At 28.3% G+C, this 24,768-nt stretch overlaps 1 protein-coding gene across 3 annotated transcripts in view; it reads right to left on the reverse strand.

Moving 5' to 3' along the window:
- Nucleotides 1–24,229, reverse strand: part of LOC111636664 (RNA binding protein fox-1 homolog 1-like) — a 172,163-nt gene extending 147,934 nt beyond the window's left edge. For 2 of the 3 annotated variants that reach the window (XM_023381952.1, XM_023381950.1), the window contains exon 1: nucleotides 23,860–24,225. In XM_023381952.1, coding sequence (XP_023237720.1) covers nucleotides 23,860–24,030 — 171 coding nt within the window. In that variant the 5' untranslated portion in view covers nucleotides 24,031–24,225. Of the gene's footprint in view, nucleotides 1–23,859 lie in introns of all 3 variants that reach the window. The other variant, XM_023381951.1, reaches the window with a different exon arrangement.
- Between the last annotated feature and the right edge of the window lie 539 nt (nucleotides 24,230–24,768).

A 24,768-nucleotide genomic window follows, 5' to 3' on the forward strand; every position in this document is an offset into this window, starting at 1 on the left:
TCTTTCTTAGAATCAATAATTTTACTATTTAAATATAGCAATATAAAAATACGTGGACTATATATCAATTTCTTAAGCTCTCAATATCAGCAGATGATAATTTTACGAGCAGGCAGGACTGAAATGAATGCTATTCTATTAAAATTCTTGATGAATTCATTTCCCTTCTCTCTCTCTCTCCCTCGCCTCAACAAGAGGATAATTAAACACACATTGTTTTGTAATGGTCTAGTGATAGAAAACAAGTTTTTAATAATAGTGGAAACAGTACATATAATCATGACTTTCATAAATTTCATGAAAGTCACGATTTGAAATGTAGTCACGTTCATTATATCCCATTCATAAATCACGCGCGATAAACTGGCATGAAAATAGCTGAAAAGATCAATCAAGAAATAACGATTCTTTAACCTATTACACATTTATTTTATTTTATTTTCTTACTTATGAATCGCTCAAATGCTTCTGGTCACTGGACCGATGCCCGTTTGATCGATGAAAGCTGAATAGACTCCACCCCGTTATCTATTAAGTTGATGAAGAAACCAAAATAGAGTTTTCTCAAAATTACTGTTATTAAGCTAATTACTTACAATACTTTACCGTATCATCACTCCAGCTAAAATGGCAATGAAAACGTTTATCTTAAAACACATATTCTGAAGTAATTTTGTAATAAATTTTAATATAAAATTTAAAGATATACTAATTTAATAATAAGCAAAAATTTAGATATTGTTTCCTGTTAAGAAATTAATTATTCCCTACTGCATCTAATTAATTTGTCAACTGTTATATTCAATGGTCATTATTAATTTCTACCATTACTAACTACTACAGTACTTTCAAATCTATGATAATTACATATATGCAAGAACATTAAGTAGAATTACTTACTATAATACTGATGATAATACATACATACAACAGAGACTAACTGTTGCAAAATAATATTTGAAACAAATACAGACAAAAAAATCATTAATGTTTTATGTGAATAATATAAAATATTTATAAAAAAATATAAACTCAATAAGATATCTGCAATTATAATTTTTAGAATATAATTATAATCACATAATTTAGACATTCAACTAATTTTATATGCATAACATTCTGAATTACAAAATTAAATATGAAAACATTAACAGAAGTGTTATAAAAACAAAATTGGAATTCTAGTATGATAGGTTGAACGTGGTGAAATAAAAAACATTCACTAATCAGTACCAAACTAATATCTGGTTAATATACTAATCTAATTTTAGAGTATTATAACAAATCTTATATATCAGTGATTCTTAAATTGCAGTCTGTAGATCTGCTGTATGCAAGTTGGACCTCTGGGGTCTGGTCATGAATATTATTTCTACAAATATTTTTTCAACATCAATACAAATTGAGAAAATAAAATATAACAATTATTTATGTTAAATAATGTTTTGTCTATCTTGTATATTAGATTAAATATTAACTAAAAAATCTAAAAAAGGTAATGGTAGAAGTCCATCAAAATCTATATCACTGTAAAGAGGTCAGTTTTAGTTCATTAAGTAAGAACCACTGTTTTATATAATTATAGTTATATACATAAAATTATACATTACAAATCTTATATCTTCTACAAGTACTACTGTAGTTTTTTAAACTGTATAACAAATAATGTATTAATTAATAAAGAAAAATACTGCTAGCACTTTTCAATGGAAACATATAATAATTTAATACTTATTTATCTTCAAAGTTATCTTTAAAAAATAAACCAAAAAAAACAACTTTCTTTGATATTGATATTCCAAATTGATATTTAAAATGTTTAATTTGGGCATATGGATTAATTTCTATACTTTTAGCTCCAGTAGAACAATGAACAATTCTTTGTTTTTGTTGTTTACAAAGCACATTTCATCTAAATGGCTGAAAAATCATATTTCAAAATATATGTACACTATCATAAAAATATATAATAATATATAACATTTCTTAGTCATAATCTGTTATAAATAGTCATAATTAGTCATAAATAGTCATGACTGTTTCCTTTCCAGTTATTTTCAAATATCATCTATAAATAACAGGGTTTTATATGAGTAAGGTAATTATCTGGTCAAGAAAAAATTTTGTTTTCTGAACAAGATCCACTTACTAAATTTTTTGCCTTCACAAAATCTACAAAATTGTTACCATCAAATTTTTCCAACAAATAATAGTTTGTACTTTTTAAAACTTTTCTAAAAACTGAAATTTTAATATCTTTAACATTTAAGAGACTATACAGATTAAATATGTAATCCAGCATAATTCATTTACAAAACTTGTTTTATCAAAAACTACAAATGTAATTTCTTCAATAGTTGCTCTTAAAATGTTTTTGTTATCCATATAATTTTTAACTTCTTTGGTTACAGCATTAATAATCAAACTGCAATGGTTCTCAACTGGTGTACTTTACTACACTAATGTGCATTAAACTTTCAAAAACTAATTAAAAATGTCCTTAAACTTGATCAGTTAGCTACCACTAGCACTCACTTCTTAGACATTGGCATTCATTTCAACAAACACTGGGTAGAAATGAGTGTATATTACAAACCCTGCTTCTTGCCATTGTTCATACCAGCAAACTCAGTCAACCCTTACTCATATAAAATTGCAGACTTCCATGCATTAACTACACAGGCATTTATACACATTCCAATTGGGAGGACACAGTAAGGGAACTACAACATCTCTAGGACACTCTGATAAAACACGGATACAGAAGGGACCTAATACGTGGTTTGGCATACGCCTTCTCCAACCAATGGGCCAGGCGCAGCACCCCCATTACCTAAAGGACTTCCAACAGAACTTGAAATTGTGACCCTAACTCCAGGCACACCATAATACAACCAACTTACATGCGTTATATAAGAAAATAGCAGACATAACAGGTACCAGGCTGGCTTACAAAAGGTTCCAATTGGTATATACTTTATTATGAAATGTAATGGACAAATCTGACGAGGTTAGAGCCCCTGGTGTGTACAGTGTTCAGGTGAGGAACAATAGGTTCCAGAGAGATTTGGTATACATTGGTTCCACCAAATGTTCCATTCAAAAAAAGGGTGCAGGAACGTAAGTACGACATTGTCAATAAAAGGCACACATACCACTGCCCTATCCACTCCCTATCATTATGTTTTCTATAGAAGTACAAAATTTCAAGATTCTGTTAATACACTAGACTAAAACAAAAAATAATTACTGTATTAATTTTATCTTATCAACCTGAGTAAAACATAATACAGAAATTAGTAATACTGTATTATATAAAAAACAAACTTAAGGAACATAATAAATACAACAAAATTGAATTATGTCCAATTCAAACAGCAATTAAATTTATTACATCATAAATTTTTTATTTTACAATGTATTTTTATTAAATGACAAACCTTTCAGTCTTTCTCTCTTCAATTGGCTTACATGACAAAACACTTCAAAATTTACATTATAAATTGTTGTCACCGTATGTTCATGATATATCAATTTTATTACCAAAATTCATTTATAATGTAAATTTGAAAATCACTGTGTCATAATAGGAAATTTAAAATATTGTACTTTACTTTTATTATTAGAAATGCAATTTTGTTATTAAAATGTTTTTTTTTTTATTCATTTTATATTCATAACTTGTAATAGTTTGTTTTTACATTAGAAAATTATTATTATTTTGCTGATTTGTTATGATATATCTACTTTTATTATTTCTCTTTCATATATATGAGAAATTGTTACATAAGAAACTAGAATAAATTATGATTACACTTCTATAAAAAAATAATATATTAATTTAAATACTTTCACTGAATTCAAAAGAAATTATATTTCCATAAACAAAATAAAAACAAGCAAATTTATTTGTAATTCCTAAAAAATATAATCTGCTGGTAATTATCATGAAGTATTTGTTATATTAAAAGTACAGTACATTCATATACATCCAAGATTGTTCCAAATAATTCTGTTACCTGAAGCAAGCCAAAGAATAAGTGTCAATGTAATTACATTTCTATAAACATTATGTCTTTTTAGTATTGCTTCCAATTCATTGTCTAAGGCACTTGCTTCTCCACTTCATATACTGTATTGGCATGGCCTTGTTGAAGCAAAGCGTTAGAGAATCTTCTACTATAAGGCTTACAGAATTGTGTTCGTTCTCAAACTCCGTTCAATAATTTTAATTTTCGATTAATTGCGATGAGGAATCCAAAAATGTAATAAAAAAGGGAGGATCCATGACTTCGTTTTCGAGATATAAGGTCGTTTCACGAGCGCGCGCGACAAAGCGATATCGCATGAATCGCACGACTTTGTCGTGGGATGTTTACGGTCACTATCACGTCTTGTATAGGCTTATAGAATCGAGTTCGTTCTCAAAATTTAATGGATCGATGTTGATAAAACTTTGCCATTTTCCATTAATTGAGAAGAGGAATCCAAAAATGTATTATGGGTCCATTTAAATGTAAAAATTCCATCAACGAATCGCTTAACTTTCCCGGCAACATATAATATTCTGGGGTGGCGCTATCTGTTACGATATTTCATTTTAAAAAAAAACTACGATTTACATTTTTAATTATTATAAAATGGTAAAAAGCTTAATTTTTGACAGTAGGGATGAGTTTTGTAAAAATTGTAAACGCTAATAACAAGTAAAATCGTCATTAAGTCCGACCCTACTCGAGATATGACACACAACTATCCTTCCCGTCGACCTTAAACTACCAAAATTAGCAAAAATAGCATAAATCTTTCTAATACACAAACCTTCCTGCAAAATTTCAGACATTTTCGAAAGCACAGGAGTTATTAAGCTTCAAACAGGGTAACAAAATCGTGCCCCCACACAAACACATAGTAACATACAAACAGAAAATGCTACCGAAATTTTTTGCATTTCTCAACGTTTCATGATGTTCTACGTACAAAAATGTAAAAATCTGGGGAGTCATTTCTTCACCGATTGCCATACTTTCCCTCTGTTACCTATAACAGAGCCAGGAAAGTAAGAATAAGAATCCGTGACTTCGTTCTCATTATATACAAAGGTATTACAGTGATGTCCATGCTCTTTGACGCGACGAGCGCACCTAATAGAATTTAGGTATAGGGGTCAAAAATAAAAATAGTATTATCTGCGCCTAACAGAAAATAGGTGCTAAAAACGAACAAAACACAAGAACAAAGCAATCAATGCTTTGTTCTTGAATCGTCTCTCTGTACCTGCCCAGTGCAAGGAACATGTCTCTCGTGGCCTGCAGGTACAGTACTGTACAAAAATCGCTCTTCTATGCTTAAAAGGTGCAGGGATCGCTTCTTTCCTTCCGGCTCCGCTTCAATTCTATAGCGATACAACAAAGTTGCGAGATGTCCTTGTATATATCTAATTTCTTTTTTTATTTATAGGATGTTTCTCCAAACAGAAATATATTTTATTACTTGAACTGAATGATTCTGTATAGTTTGATTTTAATAAGTTTGGATTTATAACCATTTGGTGAGTAATAGTTAATGGGTTACATATACTCTGTAATTTACATGTTTTTGTAATTCACATTTTTATTGTTTCTATATTTTATGTTATACATATTTATATAATTTTTATATTTTATATTATATGTATATAAATATTTTATCTGATTTTGAAGTTCAAAGTCATTCAGATTATTATATCTTATATATCAATCAAATAATTTGGATAACAGATGTGAACTGGCAAATCTAGTTATATCTAGAAAGCAATAGATAAACCTCCACTAACTTTTCTTTTTCTTTATTATATATATATAACAAATATTCTAGCTTCATAAAATTCATTTTAAAGCTATGAATACATATACTTAATTTTTTGTTAATCCATTTAAATATTTAATTTTTTAATATGCTCGGAGGAAAAACTAAAACGTTTTATTTTTAATATATTAATACCGAAAAAACCTGAATTTTAGTCAATTTAGAAAATTTAACAGATGAATTCATGAGAATCTTGCTCTAATTTTCATTTAATAAATAAGATATATTCTTTGAAAAAAATCTCTTCATAGATATATATTTAATAAAATGAATCAGAATAACTAAAAATTTTAAATAATATATTATATATGATGATATATTATTATAGTTGTTCTATATAAAAAAAACACTTAAAAAATAAAAGAATGTATTCATATCTTGTGCTTTTTTCTTATACCTTCAGAACACAACAAGTCAATATGGCAAAGTTGACCTTTATTTCGAGGCTCTTCTGTGCTTCAATACGTAAAACTACGTTAGAAATGTTCTTCTGGCAGTGACACACAATACCAATGATGATACCAATAACATGTTTATTATTATATGATAAAGCTTTTCATCCTAAAGTTTATTTCTTTATATGAATAGTAACAGTGTGGTTACATTTAAGTAATCTGAAAAATAAACCAGGATTGTTCTCTATTCAAATTCCATGTGAAAGTACATCAATTCATTAAGTGTTTGATCTGATGAGACAAAAAAGTCATAAGAAATGTTTAATCAGAAATAAATAAACTATCTCTTTGAATAAAAACTAGATAATACTTAAAGTTTAATTAAATTTCATTAATTTAGGTATTATGTATAACAAATTAATCTACAACCTAATCTACAGTATGAATAATATTTTTAATGTACAGTACAGTACAGTATATATTCCATTATCCATTCAATCACGTATCTATCATGTCCTTGGTCTGATATCTTAATGGATAATCAAAAAATCAGAAATAGAGTAGAGCTTCATTTCAACTAACAAAGCTAAATAAACTAATTACATTAAGAAATGTTTGTAACACTTTGATTAACATTCTTTAGAATATATAATCAGCATTAGATCTTTCAAAGCCTCCAATTCCATGAATATTAGTCAAAAATATATCTTTACTTAATCACAACTTCAACTTTTTTTATTACATTGTTTATTAGTGTGATATAATACAGTAAATTGAAATAAAATAGTTTTACTTAAAATTTTTGTAATCACATACTGTATGTAATAAACATTTATGAGCAGGGCCGCCGTAAGCGGGCGTGCAAGACGTGCACCGCACGCGGGCGGCACGTCCAGGGGGCGGCAAAGAGCCTTTCTGGCAAGCTCAGCATAGGTAATCGTAGTTAAACAGGGGGCGGCATAATCGGTATTGCACACGGGCATTCAAACAGCTAGCGGCGCCCCTGTTTACGAGTAATGATCATTATTAACATTCTGTTTTGGCAACATTTCTTGATGACAAAACAGAATGATATAGCTGCAGCTGATAAATACAAGCCCTCTATTATTAAAATTCCTTCAAGAAATGTAGATGAGTGTTATTAGAGAGGTTGCGGCTGATGTTTTCAACGTGAAAATGTGTAAGTCGGATATTCAGCACCGCCTTCCTATAAGCCTAGAAGTTTGACAATGGTGTTTGGAATGTCGAGCATGATTCCACTGATCTTCCAAATGTCATTGTCAAACTTCTAGGCTTACAGGAAGGCAGCACTGAATGTCCAAGGTACTGTACATGTTTTTGCATTGAAAATGTCGGCTGCAACCTCTCTATTAACAATTTGCCAGTATGAACCAATGCGTATAGACATTCATACTGCACGTGCATACTAAGCATAGCTTATACAAATGAAATAATATATTTTTTAACATACACATATAAAAAACCATGGAGATCCGGATTAAATAGGGTCTTCCCATTCATAGTAGAGCTTCCAAGCGTTGGAAATATTAATAGCATCCTTGGAGTTGATACAGTTATTGTGTAGCCCAGCTTTGTATATTTTGAGAGTTTCCAGCGAACGTATATGTTCTCTTCGGCTTGATATATTAATTATTTGGGCATTATGCAGGTCTGCTCTATGCCTGGGTCAAAGCATAAGTACACAAGGCAGTGGTGCCCCTGTTATGTTCAATGTCATATCTGTGTTCCCATAGACGCTTATCTAGAGACCGTATCATAGAGCCAATATATACAAGATCCCTTTGAAACCTATGGTCCCTTAATGGAACCGAGTATACCCCTGGAGCCAATCTTATGTTTATGCGATCTTTGCAGTTGCGGAGGAAGTCATAAACAGTACCCCGTCTTTTATATGTATTTTTTTTGTTCGTAATTGCCTCAATTTCTCTATAAATAGGGTCAAGTTGGTGGTTATATTGAACTACAGCTCAAGTTTGTGGATTGTTCGAGATACTAGTGCTTGAGTTGTTGTTGTTAATATTATATAATTGCGACCAATAGGGACATGCCAGTTTCTGGATTAATCCCCGCTCATATCCATGTCGAGAGGCTACGTACTGAATGCGTTGTAAATTCTCGGAACTTTCTGCCTGAAGAAGACCGGAAATAATGGTCAAAAACGTTTGTATCAATAGTATTTTTAAATATTTTACTGGTCATTTAAGGTTGAAGAGAATGTGGTGTATATTATACCAGTACCTATTTACGAAGGTTGAAGGTATAATAAACAAACTAAAAAGTTTTCTTTTATTTCAAGAAATGGGACAAAAGAGGAAATTTTACTAAACTGACTGAATGACAGGACAGAACAAAAAAGATGTACTGTCTTGTTCAAAATGGTACATATGGTCAGCCTAATTATTAATTAGTTCATCAATAATAACGTCATCAGAACTAATCATAGTTGTTAACTGAGCAGCAACTACATTATTTAGAAAAACTTTAACACAACAGTAGTTCGGCATAAAACTGAAGACTAAATTTGAATAAATAAAGTAGTCTAAAATTCCTGTGATAAATTATAATACACAAAATTATTATAAATATTTGATTTAATAAAACAAATATTTTAAAAACTGACAATCATCTGAAACAAGATTTAAACTAATGGATAAGATTTTCTCTTCAAAAATCATCATCTTATAAAATTATCATCCTTATAACAGCAAAAAATCAAAGGAAGTTTAAATCAGAAATAATCTTTACCTAAATATTATGTTTCAAAGTTTTTCATACATCCTTTCTGATTAGACTAGAAACTGCAAAACATGGTATTTTTTTTTAAAGATTCTCTTAACTACTTTACTGACAGGAACCTCAGGAAACAGGAATCTGTATATTATACTGCATTTATTAAGAGTTTAGTTTTTTCTACAACATATTCACATATCAATTACATTTAAGTATACATTGACAAATAATTTCATGTCAGCAACATATTTCATATAAGTGATTTTAGTTCTTTTATAATAAAAGAAAAAATCTAATTCTAAATGATGTTTTATGATCCAGTTCCACTTTTTTAAATTTTATTAATTAAATACAAACAAAACCTTTTATCTAGTAACAGACCTTCAACAAAAATTCCGAACGTTTTCAGCCTTCACCAAGGCCTGCCTCAGGTTTTTAATGAAACCAAATTCCAAAGTCAAAGGTCAGAACAATGATGTTCAAAAATCAATTTTTTTTTCTGTTATTGGATGAAAGGTTTCGTTTGTATTTAATTAATTACTCCAGTAATTTGTGAAGAACATAGTTATAATTTTAATAATTTTTGCATGTCATTCAGAATTTCAAAAATAGTTTTGCTATGAAAAATCTTTTCTAAATCCTTAAATCCTTGTGATTTTAGCTATTAGAGCAGTGTTTCCCAACCTTTTTTGTGCTATGCCCCACCTAAGTCTTTCTAAAATTCTTATGCCCCACCTAAGCCTTTCTAAAATTCTTATGCCACCTAACATATACAGCGGCTATACGGTTAACTTAAACTTTGGACGAGTCCATTTTTGAATTGCCCCCTTAACAATCGAATTGCCCCCTGTGGGGTGTGGGCCCCACGTTGGAAAAAACTGTATTAGAGGAATGTCATACAACCCAACCACCATACTGAAGACAAAATTTTGCCAATTGGTGATTTAGAAAAAATGTACAGATGATTGTTGTCTTGGCTCTAATTTAAAACAAAGAAATATATATTATTAAATAATCTGGTTAACTTCATGAATATATAAAATCATTATTTAAGGCACACATAAGCATGAGACACTTTAGTTAAGGGTGCTCTGACTGGCTGGATTTGCAGAGAATTTTCCACAAATAAAAATGCAATTACTAATTGTATGATAGAGCTGGATAAAAAAAATTAGTACAGCACTTTTAAATGAAATTAAGTTTATGGTTAGATATGTAGATTATATATTTATAATTTATGATAAGAATACTACAGTAGAACCTCGATTATCCGCCCTAATTGGGGACTGGGGTTGGTCAGATAATTGAAAAGTCGCATAACCGAAAAGTATGAAAAAATCATTATTAGTGTAGTATATTATTATATCCCATGTAATTAGTATATTAGTATATCGCTATTAACCTATTTTGCGTTGAATTTTCATCGATGTTAAGCCTAACAAAAATTTTTTAAAATAATAATCGTCGCTATTGTATCGTTAAAAATTAGAAAATTAAGCTTCGTTTAAATACTGGCTCCCTTTCATGGTCGAATGAGTGTTGCCAGCTAAAACACGTAAAAATAATATTAAAGTAGCCAAGACATAGTCAAATATTGTAGCGCCACATCACTAGCGGACATTTGAAATTTGCCGACTAGGACGGTCGGTTAACCGAGGGGTCGGTTGATCGGGGGCGGATAATCGAGGTTCTACTGTATAACAAAAATAAAATAGTATAATTTGCTAATGAAATAGATTCGGATGTAAAATTTGAATATGAATTAGAAAATAATAACACCATTAATTTTTTTCATATTACAATGAAAAAATTTGATCATAATATTAGAATTATAACATGTGAAAAAGCCTGTAATATTAAAAACACAATAAATTATAAATCATACTGCCCACTGTTTATAAAAAGAAATAATTTCATTACAGCTTTATCAAAAATTTGGAGGAGAACAACAAGGTTAACCTTTTGCTTTCTCTGTCCTTTATTTTTACTCTTGCTTTGTCTGAATTTTCCATTTTGTTTTGCCTAAAAGGGACAATTGACATGCTGCTCTCCAATTTGTATGTCCATAATTTTAGGTAAACAAGCTGATTAAATCTCTATTTCATACTGAAATATCTAGCAAACATTAATTTTAAAATTATTGCTATATTAATAAAAAATTTAATTAAACTGAAAATATAGAATATTGTTAATCTAAACAAACTTTGTAAGAGTTTTTAATAATCATATTTGTATAATATGATACACAATTTTTTTTACACAATTTTACTTTATTCATTCTAATATATTCATTCATTTATTATTTTTCATATCTGATTTTACTTTTATTTTCTTGTTTTATAATGATTACAGGAAACGTTTTCTTAAATATTTTAAAATTTTAGTGAATTTTTAAAAACAAATGTGTTAATATTGTATTTAATTCGGTGGTCTATAAATTAAATCAGACTAATCAAAGGAATATTGCATACAAAAAATTTAAAATCAAACACAAGATTAGCACCAACTGATATGAAAATTACAAAATAAATAAAGAAGTGTAATAATTTAATTGTGTAGATAAATAAATTATTTTTCTTTCATTATATTTCCATTCATAAATGTCTAGAAATTCAAAATTCAATATTTCTGAAAATTTTATATAAAAATATTAAAAAATTGCTTGAATATTAAAGGAAAATCAGGAAAGTCAGAAATGGTATTTTGTTATTAACAGTAGACAGAATATATGATGAATGACATTCTGCCAAGTTTTAAGTTTCTTTAATATTCAAAGATTTTTTCTTCTTTTGAATAATTTCAAATATGGAGGAGAATCCAAAAAATATTAGATTGTTTTTAATATAATAGCTTCCAATAAAATTTGAAATTTACTGAAGTTTTCCTATTTTTAGAATATTAGTTTTTGCTAAATCTACTTTTCCTTGACTGGAAAAAATCTTGCATGTTTTTCTTTTAGTCTTTTATTATTTTTGAAGCTTGAGATATAACTTTTAACAAAAGTAGAACTCAGTATTTTAATTGAAAAGTTACTCAATATATATTAAATTAAATGACTAGTTCCATTATATCTAGCAAAATGATTTTCAATGCTTAAAATAAATGAACCTATTTATTCGTACAATAGCATTTATACAAACTTGAATTGAAAAGTTTATAGTACAGTATTTGCCTATAATTTTTATATACAATGTTCCAAAAGTTTTTGCAGATTTACATGATAGTTCAGCACTTCCAATCACTTTTCTGCTATTTCTTAAATATATTTTATTCTTTTTTACATATAATGTTTTATTTTTATTGTTCACATATTTCATTATTATTATTTTAAAAAAGTATTTTTATTATTTGGAACATCACTAATCAGTATTATAATTTCTAAAGCTTTAACATGACAAAATTTAAAAAATCTGAACATTTTTTTATAAAACTTGTTCAATAATCAATCATAACTTATAATTATATATACAGTATATACACATACACACACCTTTCATTAGTTAACATTAATGTAAATAAAATTTTAAAACTTTATAAGTTATTTTTAATATACCGTAACTATAATATACATATATAACTGATATATATACAGTAGATTCTCAATAAGCCAACTAAAATTTTACTTTTGTCCTACCTTAACTCCCACAGGCTTAATACATTCTGTATTTCTATAAATCATAATAGTTTTTAAATAATTTCTTTTTTTACTAACTTAAAATTCAAAGACTATTTCATGTCTAATTTTGTATGCTTTCTTTTGCATTTTCAATAAGATAGATGATATTACCAGAAAGTTGAAGATTGCTATTGTATAGAATTACACATCTGATTTGAAACATGAAATTCCACATGAAATTCAAAATTTTAATAATTGTTTTGTGCATAAAGTAATAATCTTATTCTTAAATGTGAATTGATTAATCAAATCTCAGCACATTAAAACATTATACTCTTGATGATCTAGCCATTTCTTGCACAGAATATGCCACATTAGTGAATGTGCTAAATTACTGAGTATTAGGTCTAAAGCCTGCCTAAAGCAACAAATGATGTTTCTTGGTCCTTTGATATAGATTCTTTTGGAGCTGTGCTGTTTTTGTTATTGTAAAATTATGTACAGTGGTAAATTAATTGCAAGTTTAATTCTTTATTAAATTTAATATTACAAGTTTACTGTAAATATTTTTAAAAATATGATTAAGAGTGAACACATACGCTAACAAGAAATATGGCTGGAAACCGCCATATTTCTTGTTAGCGTATGTGTTCACTTTCGAATTGGACAAGCAAGCACGAATACATGTGCTAATGACGTCACATCCGGTTATCAGAATTAGCACTGCTAACTCAGAAGTAAACACACCCACAGAGATATCTATATGTTGCCACATGCAGTAGTGATCGAACGTGACAATGATGTTGCTGGCCTAATGAAGGTGCTGAACTTCACCTACAGTTCACAGGAGTGGAAACTTTTCATAGATGTGTCAAAAACAAGTCTCAAGGGTGTTTTGCTCCACAATGGAAATAAAATGCCCTCTGTTCCAGTTGCTTACACCAACTTGACTAAAGAGAATTACAAATTCTTATAAAAGATGCTAAATTCATTACAATACAATGAATACAAATGGAAAATATGTGGAGACTTCAAAGTAATTGCTATGACATTGGGAATGCAACAAGGCTACACAAAGTATGCATGTTTTCTTTGCGAGTGGGATAGTCATGACAGAAATTCTAACTACGTGTAAAAGAAATAGCCTAAGTGGAGATGGAAAGTGGGCGAAAAGAATGTGCAACGTGAAAGTCTGGTAGCTCCTGAAGATATACTACTTCCATCGCTTTACATCAAACTTGGCCTTTATTGTTTCATTGAATTGGCCTTTATGAAAAGGCCATTGAATTGGCCTTTATGAATTGTTTCATGGATCCAACAGGCACAAGGCCTGTTGGATCCATGTGGAGCCAAGTGAATTTGCATATCTAGCTGACAAATTCTCCCATCTTTCAGCTGCAAAAATAAAGGAAGGTGTATGTATGGGCCTGCAAATCAAGGAGCTGCAGAAAGATGCAAATTTTGAAGCATGTTTAACTGCCAAAGAAAAAAGAGAGCATGGGAGTGTTTCAAGATGGTATCAGAAAACTTCCTCAGAAGAAGAGCTACCAACTACAAAGCAATGGTGAATGACATGATCAAAGCATATCAAGATCTGGGGTGCAATATGTCTATGAAGGTACATACATATGATGGACTTATCTGAACTACTTCACAGAGTTGTAGTGACGTATTGGATGAACATGGCAAAAGATTCCATAGACATTTCTACAATAGAGAGGCATTATGAAGAGAAGTGGGTACCTTCTATGTTAGCAGATTATTGCTGGAATATCATTCGAGAGAAGAAAGATTCTCAATACAAGAGAAAAAGTGATGTGCATTACTATATGGTGGCTCATTTTTTGTCACTTTTCTGTAATTGCTCATGTGAAATAAATGCTACAAAGCTAATATACTAAGAGTACTGTCTTATATGTTAGATCCCAACCTTTCTTAATGTGATGATCTTAATATCATAAAAAAGCTGATTTGTTTCTTGAATTCCAGCTAATGTGTCCTGCACTATATCAGAAACATAAAGAAAAAATAAAATTATGATTACTCATAAACTATCCCTGACAGAAAAAAACTAAAAACAGGTTTGAATTCAGTGCTCGAAGTACAACCAGGCCCACAATGCATTTTTTTCAGAAATAGAAAAAAAGTTTTTTTTGCAGAACAGTGTAATTATTATAAGCACATGAATCATTATAAATGTTGATTTTGTACAATAATGTGTTCATTAATTAATGCAATCCATGGTGTAACCAGAAACTACAAATTGAGGGACAAAAAATTTTGAAAGTTTTTATTATAAAACTTATAATAAAATCAATTATAATCCATAATAATGTCAATTAAACTAAATCAGTGGTTTTTGAACTTTTTAACATGATGCTCTCCTTTTTGTAAAAAATTCTTGTATTCCCTATACTTTTCCTGAAAGCATACTGATATACAGTTTACTTAGGATGTATTTAATCTATTAAAAGTAAGATCTTACAGTTTTTTGATATAGTATTACATTTTAAATAACTAGGTACATTGACTGGTAAAGTTGTTTGCTTATCCAGTTGTAATTAAAGCCAGTTTTCCAGGCAATGCACAAACTGTTAAATGATATCAAATTTTGAAGTAGTAACTAAATTGTAATCATTAACACAATGATAACTTTCCTTTGTGTTCACTAGAAAGGAAATCACACTCACAGTTTGAGAACAACTGAGCTAGATCAATCTTCTTATAGCCAACTAAGCTATAGAATTTGGTCTTTAGGCCAAATTCTATAGCTTAATTGAATAATAAAGGCTTCCTATAACATGACAACAGCAGTTCATTAGGCTCATCATCATCAATAATTCAGAGCTTAGTTACTTGATATATGTTTTGTTAGATTGTATTAATGCACTTTTGACCTTCATGAATCATGCATGATATAATTGTATTTCTCATTAATGTTTCTATGTTCTAGTTTTTATAAATTTAAGCTATGGAAAATAAACTTTACATAGCTTTTTAAATTTAATTACCTGTGGAAAGTCCATAGCTTAAATGAACAGAAGAATGAACATATCTATTGATATCTAGTAACTTAACTAATAACATGTATAATAAACAGAAAAAAGTCACAGAAACAAACAAAGTCACATTTTATGTTGTCAGCATATTATTATGTTATGTTTTTACTATGTTGTCAACATAATTTACACATGAGGGTATTACAGAAACATGAAAAAGATTCATTCAGGGTCTTCATAGTATTCATTATCTTATTTATCTCAATGTGACATGTAAATTTGAAAACACCTTATATAATATTGTGTCATTGCATGTATATTCAGTGGTTTTAATGTGGATGATTAAGACAAAATATGCAAATAAATTTAATAATTTTAAAAATTAGATAAGTATCCATATGTTTACAAATACCCTTCAAAGAAGCTTACAATATAACTCACCAATCACTTTAAATATGACTTCAAATTTCATATTTATACAGCTGAAAAAGCTATAAATTTTTTTTAATGTTTTCTCTCTGATAGAATTAACCATCAATTCTATATAGTACTCTTCCAAAACTGACTGATGCATCATCCTTGAAAAATGGAATCAACAATTAACTTCCATTAAATAAAGATGTAGAAACAGGCCAAGACTGTACATAAAGATGTCTATATATATTCATATCTATACAGTCAGCCAAAAAAATTGTATACACACTTTAGGAAAAGAAAAATTTGTATAAATATTTTAATACTAAATTTACTCAGATATCACAAAATTAATACCAGTTTCCTTTGTATTAATCTCTAAAATTACAAGACATGCTCAAAGTGATGGCTATTAGCTTCCAGACATTTATGTGTATGCATACCTAAACACATTATGCATATCCATCTTACCTGCCATACATGAACTTATGGAAATGATGAATTTTTCTTTCAACAAGGAGGCACACCCCCACACTACTACCAAGACATGAAAGCTTATCTGAATGAGAATTTACAATGCCACTGGCTAGAATAAAGAGGTGCAGTTGAGTTTTCTGCACATTCTCCTGATTTAATACCTGCAGACTTTTACCTATGGGGACCCTAAAGAATGTCATGACTTGCAGAAAACAGACTATACTAGCAGCCCTTAGAGAAGAAATGTGCAGCAATCCCACTAAATGCTCTGGCCAACATTGCCCAAGCAGTTTGCCATACACATAAATGTCTAAAGGCTAATGGTCATCACTTTGAGCCCCTCTTTTAATTGTAGAGGCCAAGGGTAACTTGTATTAATCTTGTGATATAAAAATAAGTTTAGTATTAAAATATTTATAAAAAGTAAAATTTCAAAATCTGGCTGGTGGTATTTAATTTTTAAAAAATATAAAAATATCACTAATATGCAAAGAAAAAATTTCTTGTTTTCATTTTTATTTTCCATCATTCACACCAGAGTGACAGTTCAAAATAAGAATTTTCATACATGGAGAGGAAAACTGTTTACATTTGCATTCTGTTTACATTTGCATTTTATTGATGAGCCTCAAAGGTCATCTCTAAGCATGAGAAGCCTTGTTTTGGACTGTCACTGGTGTGAACAATGGAAAATAAAAATGAAAGCAAGGAAATTTTTCTTTGTATTTTCATATTTTAAAAAAAGTATTTATAGACTACAGATTTTTCTTTCCCTAAAGCATGTATACATACTCTGTGTATATATATATGTTCACAGACAGGTGTTTGTTTTGGGACTTTATTACAAATGGGATTTTTATCTGGTGAAATTTTTTTTCTGGATTCAAATATATATGCCAGCATATAGAAATTGTGATTGACATCTCATTTCAAATTATTGTTTTTCTACAATTTCTAAATTAATAAAATTAAAAATTTGTCTAATTTTTAAAACAAAAGGTAAGGATTATCTAAAATGATCTAATACAGGAAATGTTGCTTAATTTCGATATTTTTGCTTTTAATTAACTAATTTCAATGCACACATTTATTTACCTAATTTTTCATCACAAATTTAAATTTTTATACTCTCGCTAGCAGTCTTTTTAGTTCATTAAAGTATTATCTGAGGTTCATCTGGTCAATTAACAATGAACTTAAAAATTTACACTGTCAATAATTTTCATTTGTTAGTGCTGTAATTTAAATTTTAAATGTTATTTCTCATCTCTTATTAACAATTAAATGATTTTGTTCAATTTCTCACCAATTTAACATTTGGAAATTGAAAGTATACATTTCACTGGCTAGAAACTTCAACTGTAAATATAGGTAAAAATACCTATATTTAGTTTTATTTTTTACAGATATTTCAAATTTGAATTTCAAAATCAAACCATCACAAAATTTAAAATTTATGCTGTTATTGATTAGAAAAATTCTGTTTACTGACATTGCTTATAAAAAATAAACTGCATGCAATCTTGAGGCATATCGACTCTTGCCATTTACTAAGTTGGAATTACAAAGTACTGTGAATACATTCTTGTGAAATATGATGACTCTTAAGCACTAATCAGTATAAACAGAAATCTATGCCATTTAAGTTACAAACTAAATATAAAATATTAAAAGGTTGGAAAGCAGTATAAAGCAAAGCAAATTATGTAAAGAAACGAATATAACTAAATCAACAGTTACTACCATTTGGAAGGAAAAAGACAAAATACTCACGAGTTTTGGACATGATTATTCAAATATTAAAACACTTAGAAAACAGCACATGCTAAATTAGATTGAGTATTATTAATTTAAAATTGTTCTCTCAACAGAGACTTAAAATCATCACTATTAGTGGTGCTATATTACAATCAAAAGCAGAAGAGTTAGAAAGCAAATTCAAAAAGAGTACTGAGTTTAAACCACATTTAAACTCAGTACTCTTTTTGAATTTGGATGAAGTTGGAGAAGAGATTTAAAAAGACATATTATTGTTTTCATTGAGAAATTGTTGGAGAAGAAGCTGCAATATACATGGACACAGTAGAAGACTGGGTGCAAAATAAGTGGCCAAAAATTAGAGAAAATTTCCAACATTGTGATAGCTTTAACACAGATGAAATGAGTCTTTTATATTAGCTTACACCAAACAGGACACTAAAATACAAAGGAGAAAGCTGTGCAGGAGGAAAGTTATCTAAAGAAAGAATTACTATTCTACTAGTAACAAATGTTATAGGAATGGAAAAGAGAAAATTATTAGTAATCAGTAAATTGAAAAATCCAAGATGTTTTAAAAATCGACTGCTACTGGAAAAATACAAATCTAACCAAAGTGCTTGGATGGCCACTAACATTTTCTATGCAAATTGCGAGAATGGGACAAAGAACTGAGAAGAAAGAAATGAAAAATTTTATTATTGATTGACAACTGCTTGCATTCCTACATCAAGAATTTATGTTGCATTCTACCTGATGTTCATGCTGCCCAATACAAATTCAAAACTACAGCCTTTAGATCAAGAGGTTATATACAGCTTAAAGAGCAGCTATCGGGAAATTCTCCTTTTGAAAATGTAACTTCTATAGATAATAGCAAAGAATCGTTTTCTATAAATCTTGATGTAATAAACTTCATCCATACAGCATGGCAAAATGTATCAATGCAAACAATAGTAAATTGTTTTTGACACGCTGGCTTTCTACACATTAATGGAGAAGAGTTCAATTTAGATGATGACATTCCGAACAATGAATTTTTGAAAAGTAAACTAACAAATGATAAAACAAAAGGTGTTCAAGATATGCTCCCTCTTCAGTTACCAGATGCATTTTCTGATTATGATTTTGAAGAATGTGTAGGGTTGATGACAGTGTTATTAGTAGGAAACCTTTGACCAATAATATTATAGTTTCAGTGTCTTTCAAAAATAACAAAATTAGTGAGGATGAAGATGACAATACAACATATGCAGATGGTTGACGTTCCAATAATGCCAATTTCTGAAAGTTTTCCAAAATACTATTGTTATTTGAGAGTTTTTACGAACACCTAATACTTCACAAAATATTTTAAATAGTTTTGCTGAAATGGAACTATATATTACAGAATGTTATGCAACTAGCAAAAATCAACAAACAAAAGTAACAGAGTTTTTTAAGTAACCATCACATTTATATTGAGGTTTTAATGGGCAACTTCCTATGTAATAATTTGTTATATTTTATCTTTGAGACATTAAAAACTTTAGTTTTTCAAAATTAGACTATGTTTTATTTCTTATCCGATATAATCAATATCAGTTATAATGAATCAGTTCTGACAGTCTGTACAGGTTCATTATAAGCAGACACTACTGTATTTGAATTTTTCAGGAATAATTTTAGTTTTCCAAATTTTAGATTATTTTATGTTTTGTTACTGTTTTTATTGTAATTTTCTACATACTAGTCATTCTGATATATCTATATCAAAGACCCTAAGATGGTCAGCATCAAACCCCAGGAGTCAGGTTAAGGGTTAATTGAAAACATCTCATTAAATATTATTAGTCCAATGTGTTACATATCTGACAATTCAGAATGCAAATTTGCACACTATAAGTAGATCTTTACATAGACAACATGTGGATTAATATCTACTAACCAGCTCTATATTTATTTATTTATTATTACTATAATTAGTATTAACTGTATTAGCAAAACAAAGAAGAGTGGACAATAAAATCATCTAATATTTCATAATTTCTTAATAAAATTTTACATTCATTCAAAAGAAGTTTTGAAATAAACCCATAATTTAGATTGTATTCTGATGTTTCTCCACTTTATAAGTATGTCAAATTCATTTCAATTCATAATGATACTGAAATATTTCATTAGACATCTCAAAAAAAGCCATTAAAAAAATATTACAATAGGAATCACTAATGACTTGATCATCATTTCAAGAGAAATCTTTTATAGAAGTCATCAGTAACTTCTACATTATCAATGTGTTAGATCAGAATTCTCCACTTTTTTCATATGAGTTTAATGTGATTCCAACAAAATTCCACAGACCATACCAATGAAATGCAGTGAGGAAAAAATAAAATGGCATATTATATTTTAAAAACTCGAAATATCAATTTAACTTTATGCAGACATCTTCAATAAAAATAATAATTTAATTCTGAAATGTAATATTAAAATTTTTCATATAGGTCTTTTATTTATTTTCTCTAACTTTTATATTTTTCCAGCCAACAACATAAAACTTATATAGCTATTTGTATGTAGAGAACAAATTTATCAATATGTTTATTGTTTTTTGTTATGCTTAATCTAGAAATTACATACATACATACATACAAGCAATACAGTAAAACAACAATTACTATCAATAATTAATCAGTTTAAGTACATACTGAATATAAATATTTATGAATCATAAAAATATTTTAAAATTTTGTGTGATTTCTACTGACCAGTTGGTGAATCTAGTTTGCCAGGTTCACTAACTAGGCTATACTGGCTATAAGATGAAGATTACTGTGCTAGATTATTATATTTTAGCCAAAATATATCAAGATTTTCATTAAAAACAATTAGAATAAAGTAATCAAAATGAAATACTTTTTCTATATATAAAAATTGCTAATTATTTTATTTTATTCTTTATTTTATATAATCTATATACAGAAATATTGTAAAAATATTTATTAGTTATCTAATGAATTTCAAAATTTAATTTTTTTAAATTAATAACTCTATACAAAGTTGAGATCTTAAAGGCATTATTAAAAATTCTTTAATCTCTACAAAAAAAGTTTGGAATTATATTTGAAATACAGTAATACCCCGAACTTACGCAATAGGTGGAACCGAGCGATAACCGCGTAAGTCGGAGGTATAATTTCTCAATTTGTGTAAAATCCAAGTCGAATGTATGTAAGCTAATAAATGTTCTCGTTAATCTTATCTCATCTTTTGATTCGTTCACTGTTACAAGAAATCACCACATAGAGTCTCTCAAGTCTCCGTAGATATAACAAATACAGAAATAAATAACACAAAATAAATTGTAGCTATGTGTCGATTCCGCGCGACACGTCCGAACATGTAAGCTGAACAATAGTGTGGGGGAAATGGTAATCAAGAGTTGCGTGGCGTTCAAACAAAAGACGAATCGACGAGATTTGAAAATCGCATAACTCCGGGTTTGCATAAGTTGGGGTAGCGTAAATTGAGGTATTACTGTATATAAAATAGTTTTTCTCAATGCTTAAAGTAATAATTAAAAACATATAAATTTAAAAATCACAAAAATATATATAATTCAATTTATTTGGACTTATTAAGTTTTATATAAATTCTACACACAGATATTTTATTTTATATTTATTATATACAATATTTACTATTATACAAATCAATAGTAAATTTAAAATATTATAATAAAAATTATCAAAACAATAAAGAATTCCGCTTTAATCCATAGTTGCATCAACCCAAATAAATTCTTTAAACTAACTTATGACAGCTATGACAATATGTCTACACGCTGCATTAGCTCTGCATGCTATATATTGAAAACTGTCAACTATCTTATATAATAATATTCAACACAATATAGTTGGATTATAAGTTAATTTTAAATAATAATAATATCATCAATAACTTTGATTCTATAAATTAAAATTAAAAAACTATTTTAACAAATCTTAATTAAGAAGTTAGTTTTATTATTAATTACTTAAAAAGAAACAGAGATTATATATAAACAAAACTCAAATGATATAACAAAATATTAATAAATATACTGTATCCTTTTAAAAAATATTTTTTCATATTTTATTTAAAACTGTTTTATATCAAATGTAATATTTATCTTGACAGTGCTTCTCTCCATATATATTTTTAATATTTTTGGAAAGGCTTTTTGAAAACACTACATCTCAGCATGATAATACACATGAGAAGAAAGAAAAACTGTCTCAACCACAAAGTCTTATCCAGATTGGAGATAGTTTATTTGAACAGAATCTTCAAATATTAAGAATCTAAAGGTTATTTTGACATATTTATTTTAATTTGTATAATATTCATAATTATATGAATGAAAATTTACATTATATTTTCCTGTTTTTGTACAATATTTCAAAAGATTCATTTAATACTACAAAATCAATACTGTTTTTAAAAAATGATATTTATTCTCAATTGAAAAATACCTTCAGACTACTCATCTATCTTCAAAAAATAAGGCCCTGAAGTCAAATATTTAATACAAAAAGTTTGACAGTTAAGAAAAAAATATTAATACATTAAACATAAATATCATATAATTAAATTATATGCAGTATTCTAATTTATACTTAGTTGATCTATCTCTAGCTATTTCTTAAAATTATTCATAACATTTATATACTTTTCATTTATCTATGAATTTAATAGCTTATTATTTAATTGGCAATTATTCAATATATCTAAAGACATCCAAGAAACTTGAGAAATTTTATTATGAAGATTTTATTTAAATTTATACATATAAAAGTTTGTGAAAATTTAATATTATTACTAAATTTTTTAATAAAATAATTTTCAATCTTACAAATATAAACCTGAAAGGTTAGCAGTCAGCTTCTAGTTAGATGTATTTCATATGTATACATAAAATATTGCAAGATATCCAACAGTCTATTTTACATAAGAAGAAAATCAATAGTAAATGCAAATAAAAGAGCCTTCATAAATTGACATTGTATAAAAATCTAATCTTAGTTCTGAATATACTGTAAATGCTTTGTTTAATTATTAAAATTTTTACTTTCTGTTGTCAACATATATTTTCTCTAAAATTTAATTTAAGACTTTTAACAATCCATCAGAAAATCAGTTGAATTGAGTAAATATATTCTGTAATTGATTATATAATTTCTCAAAAACAAATCATTTACAGAAAAAGAAATCGAATAATTTCATTTAATCAGAAAAATTAATATTTAATCAATTTCTTATACAAAATCATTTAATATGTACACTTAATTACTTTATGCAATAAGAATCAAAGTTGAATAATTAAACATCCTCTAATAATCCCATTTAAATTAATTTGCTCTCGCTCTTCCTAATAAACCCAATCCATATATTACTAGCAAGAATGCAAAAATTTCTATTCGAAGATAGCGTGCTATTAAATAACTTAATCCTATGATTGTGGGTAATTTAAGCTTGTTTCTTTAACCCGAAAGGATGCCGCTTTTTACACTTAGAAGGCTTCGCTTGTCAAATGAGCGACGCCATTGAATGGAAAGAGAAGAAAGGACTTAGATTTTACCTTTGTCTCTTCAGACAGGTCGGTCGTGTCCGTAGATGTGACTGCTGTGCCATTTACGTAAGTCTGCTGTTCGATTTCTTCTGTATTCGTTGATGATGATGTTTTGTTTTCTTTGGTTGGACTCGAGTTACAGCTTTGTTCTAACGTACCGTTCACAGCATTTGCCGCCATCTTTGTTCAGATGGTCAAAGTGTGTCTCTACTGTCGAGCGCGTTACAGCTTCTCTCTAACTTCATTCAAATATACTGAACAATTGATTTCTATTCTAAACCATTACACGTATATTTTCAAATGTTTTAAACTTATTTTTTTTTAATTTATTAAACCACGCTTTTATTCACTATTGAATATTCATATTCGTTCTATATCGTGTAATTGAAATCAATTATATCGATTTATTCATTGAATTTCTATATCATTACGTCGTTGATTGTTAATTTATTTATCTCTTATATTTCGCTGATTAATGTGAAATCTCCTAAACAGTGCAAAATATTATCCAAATTACACTTTCACTAATGATTCATCAGTTATAAGCCATTTATCTGTCTTTTTATCTGATATTTTTAAATACATAACTCAGTTTTAGAAATTTTTCCAAAATATAACATAATAACTTTATATGAAGTGTGAAGATTATTACATTATGATGAGTTTATATAATGAAAACAGTTCAGAATTTCGTTCATATGTTTAGCGGCCAATTGAAAAAATCCGCAAATATCCGTTAGTTGTACTATATTTCAGAATCAGATATTATATAGTGTAAACTCGTTACTAAAATATTGTCTATAAACTTATCATTTTAACTTGTATTTAAATATTTGTTTAAGGAAGATAACGGTATTTGGAGAATGTATTTACAGTTGATAAATTTTGCCGACCGATAAAATATCGCTTCTTTATGAT

Source organism: Centruroides sculpturatus, unplaced genomic scaffold, assembly GCF_000671375.1.
Source record: "Centruroides sculpturatus isolate CEXI.00-Female unplaced genomic scaffold, Cexi_2.0 scaffold907, whole genome shotgun sequence".
In the NCBI taxonomy this organism is placed as follows: domain Eukaryota; kingdom Metazoa; phylum Arthropoda; class Arachnida; order Scorpiones; family Buthidae; genus Centruroides; species Centruroides sculpturatus.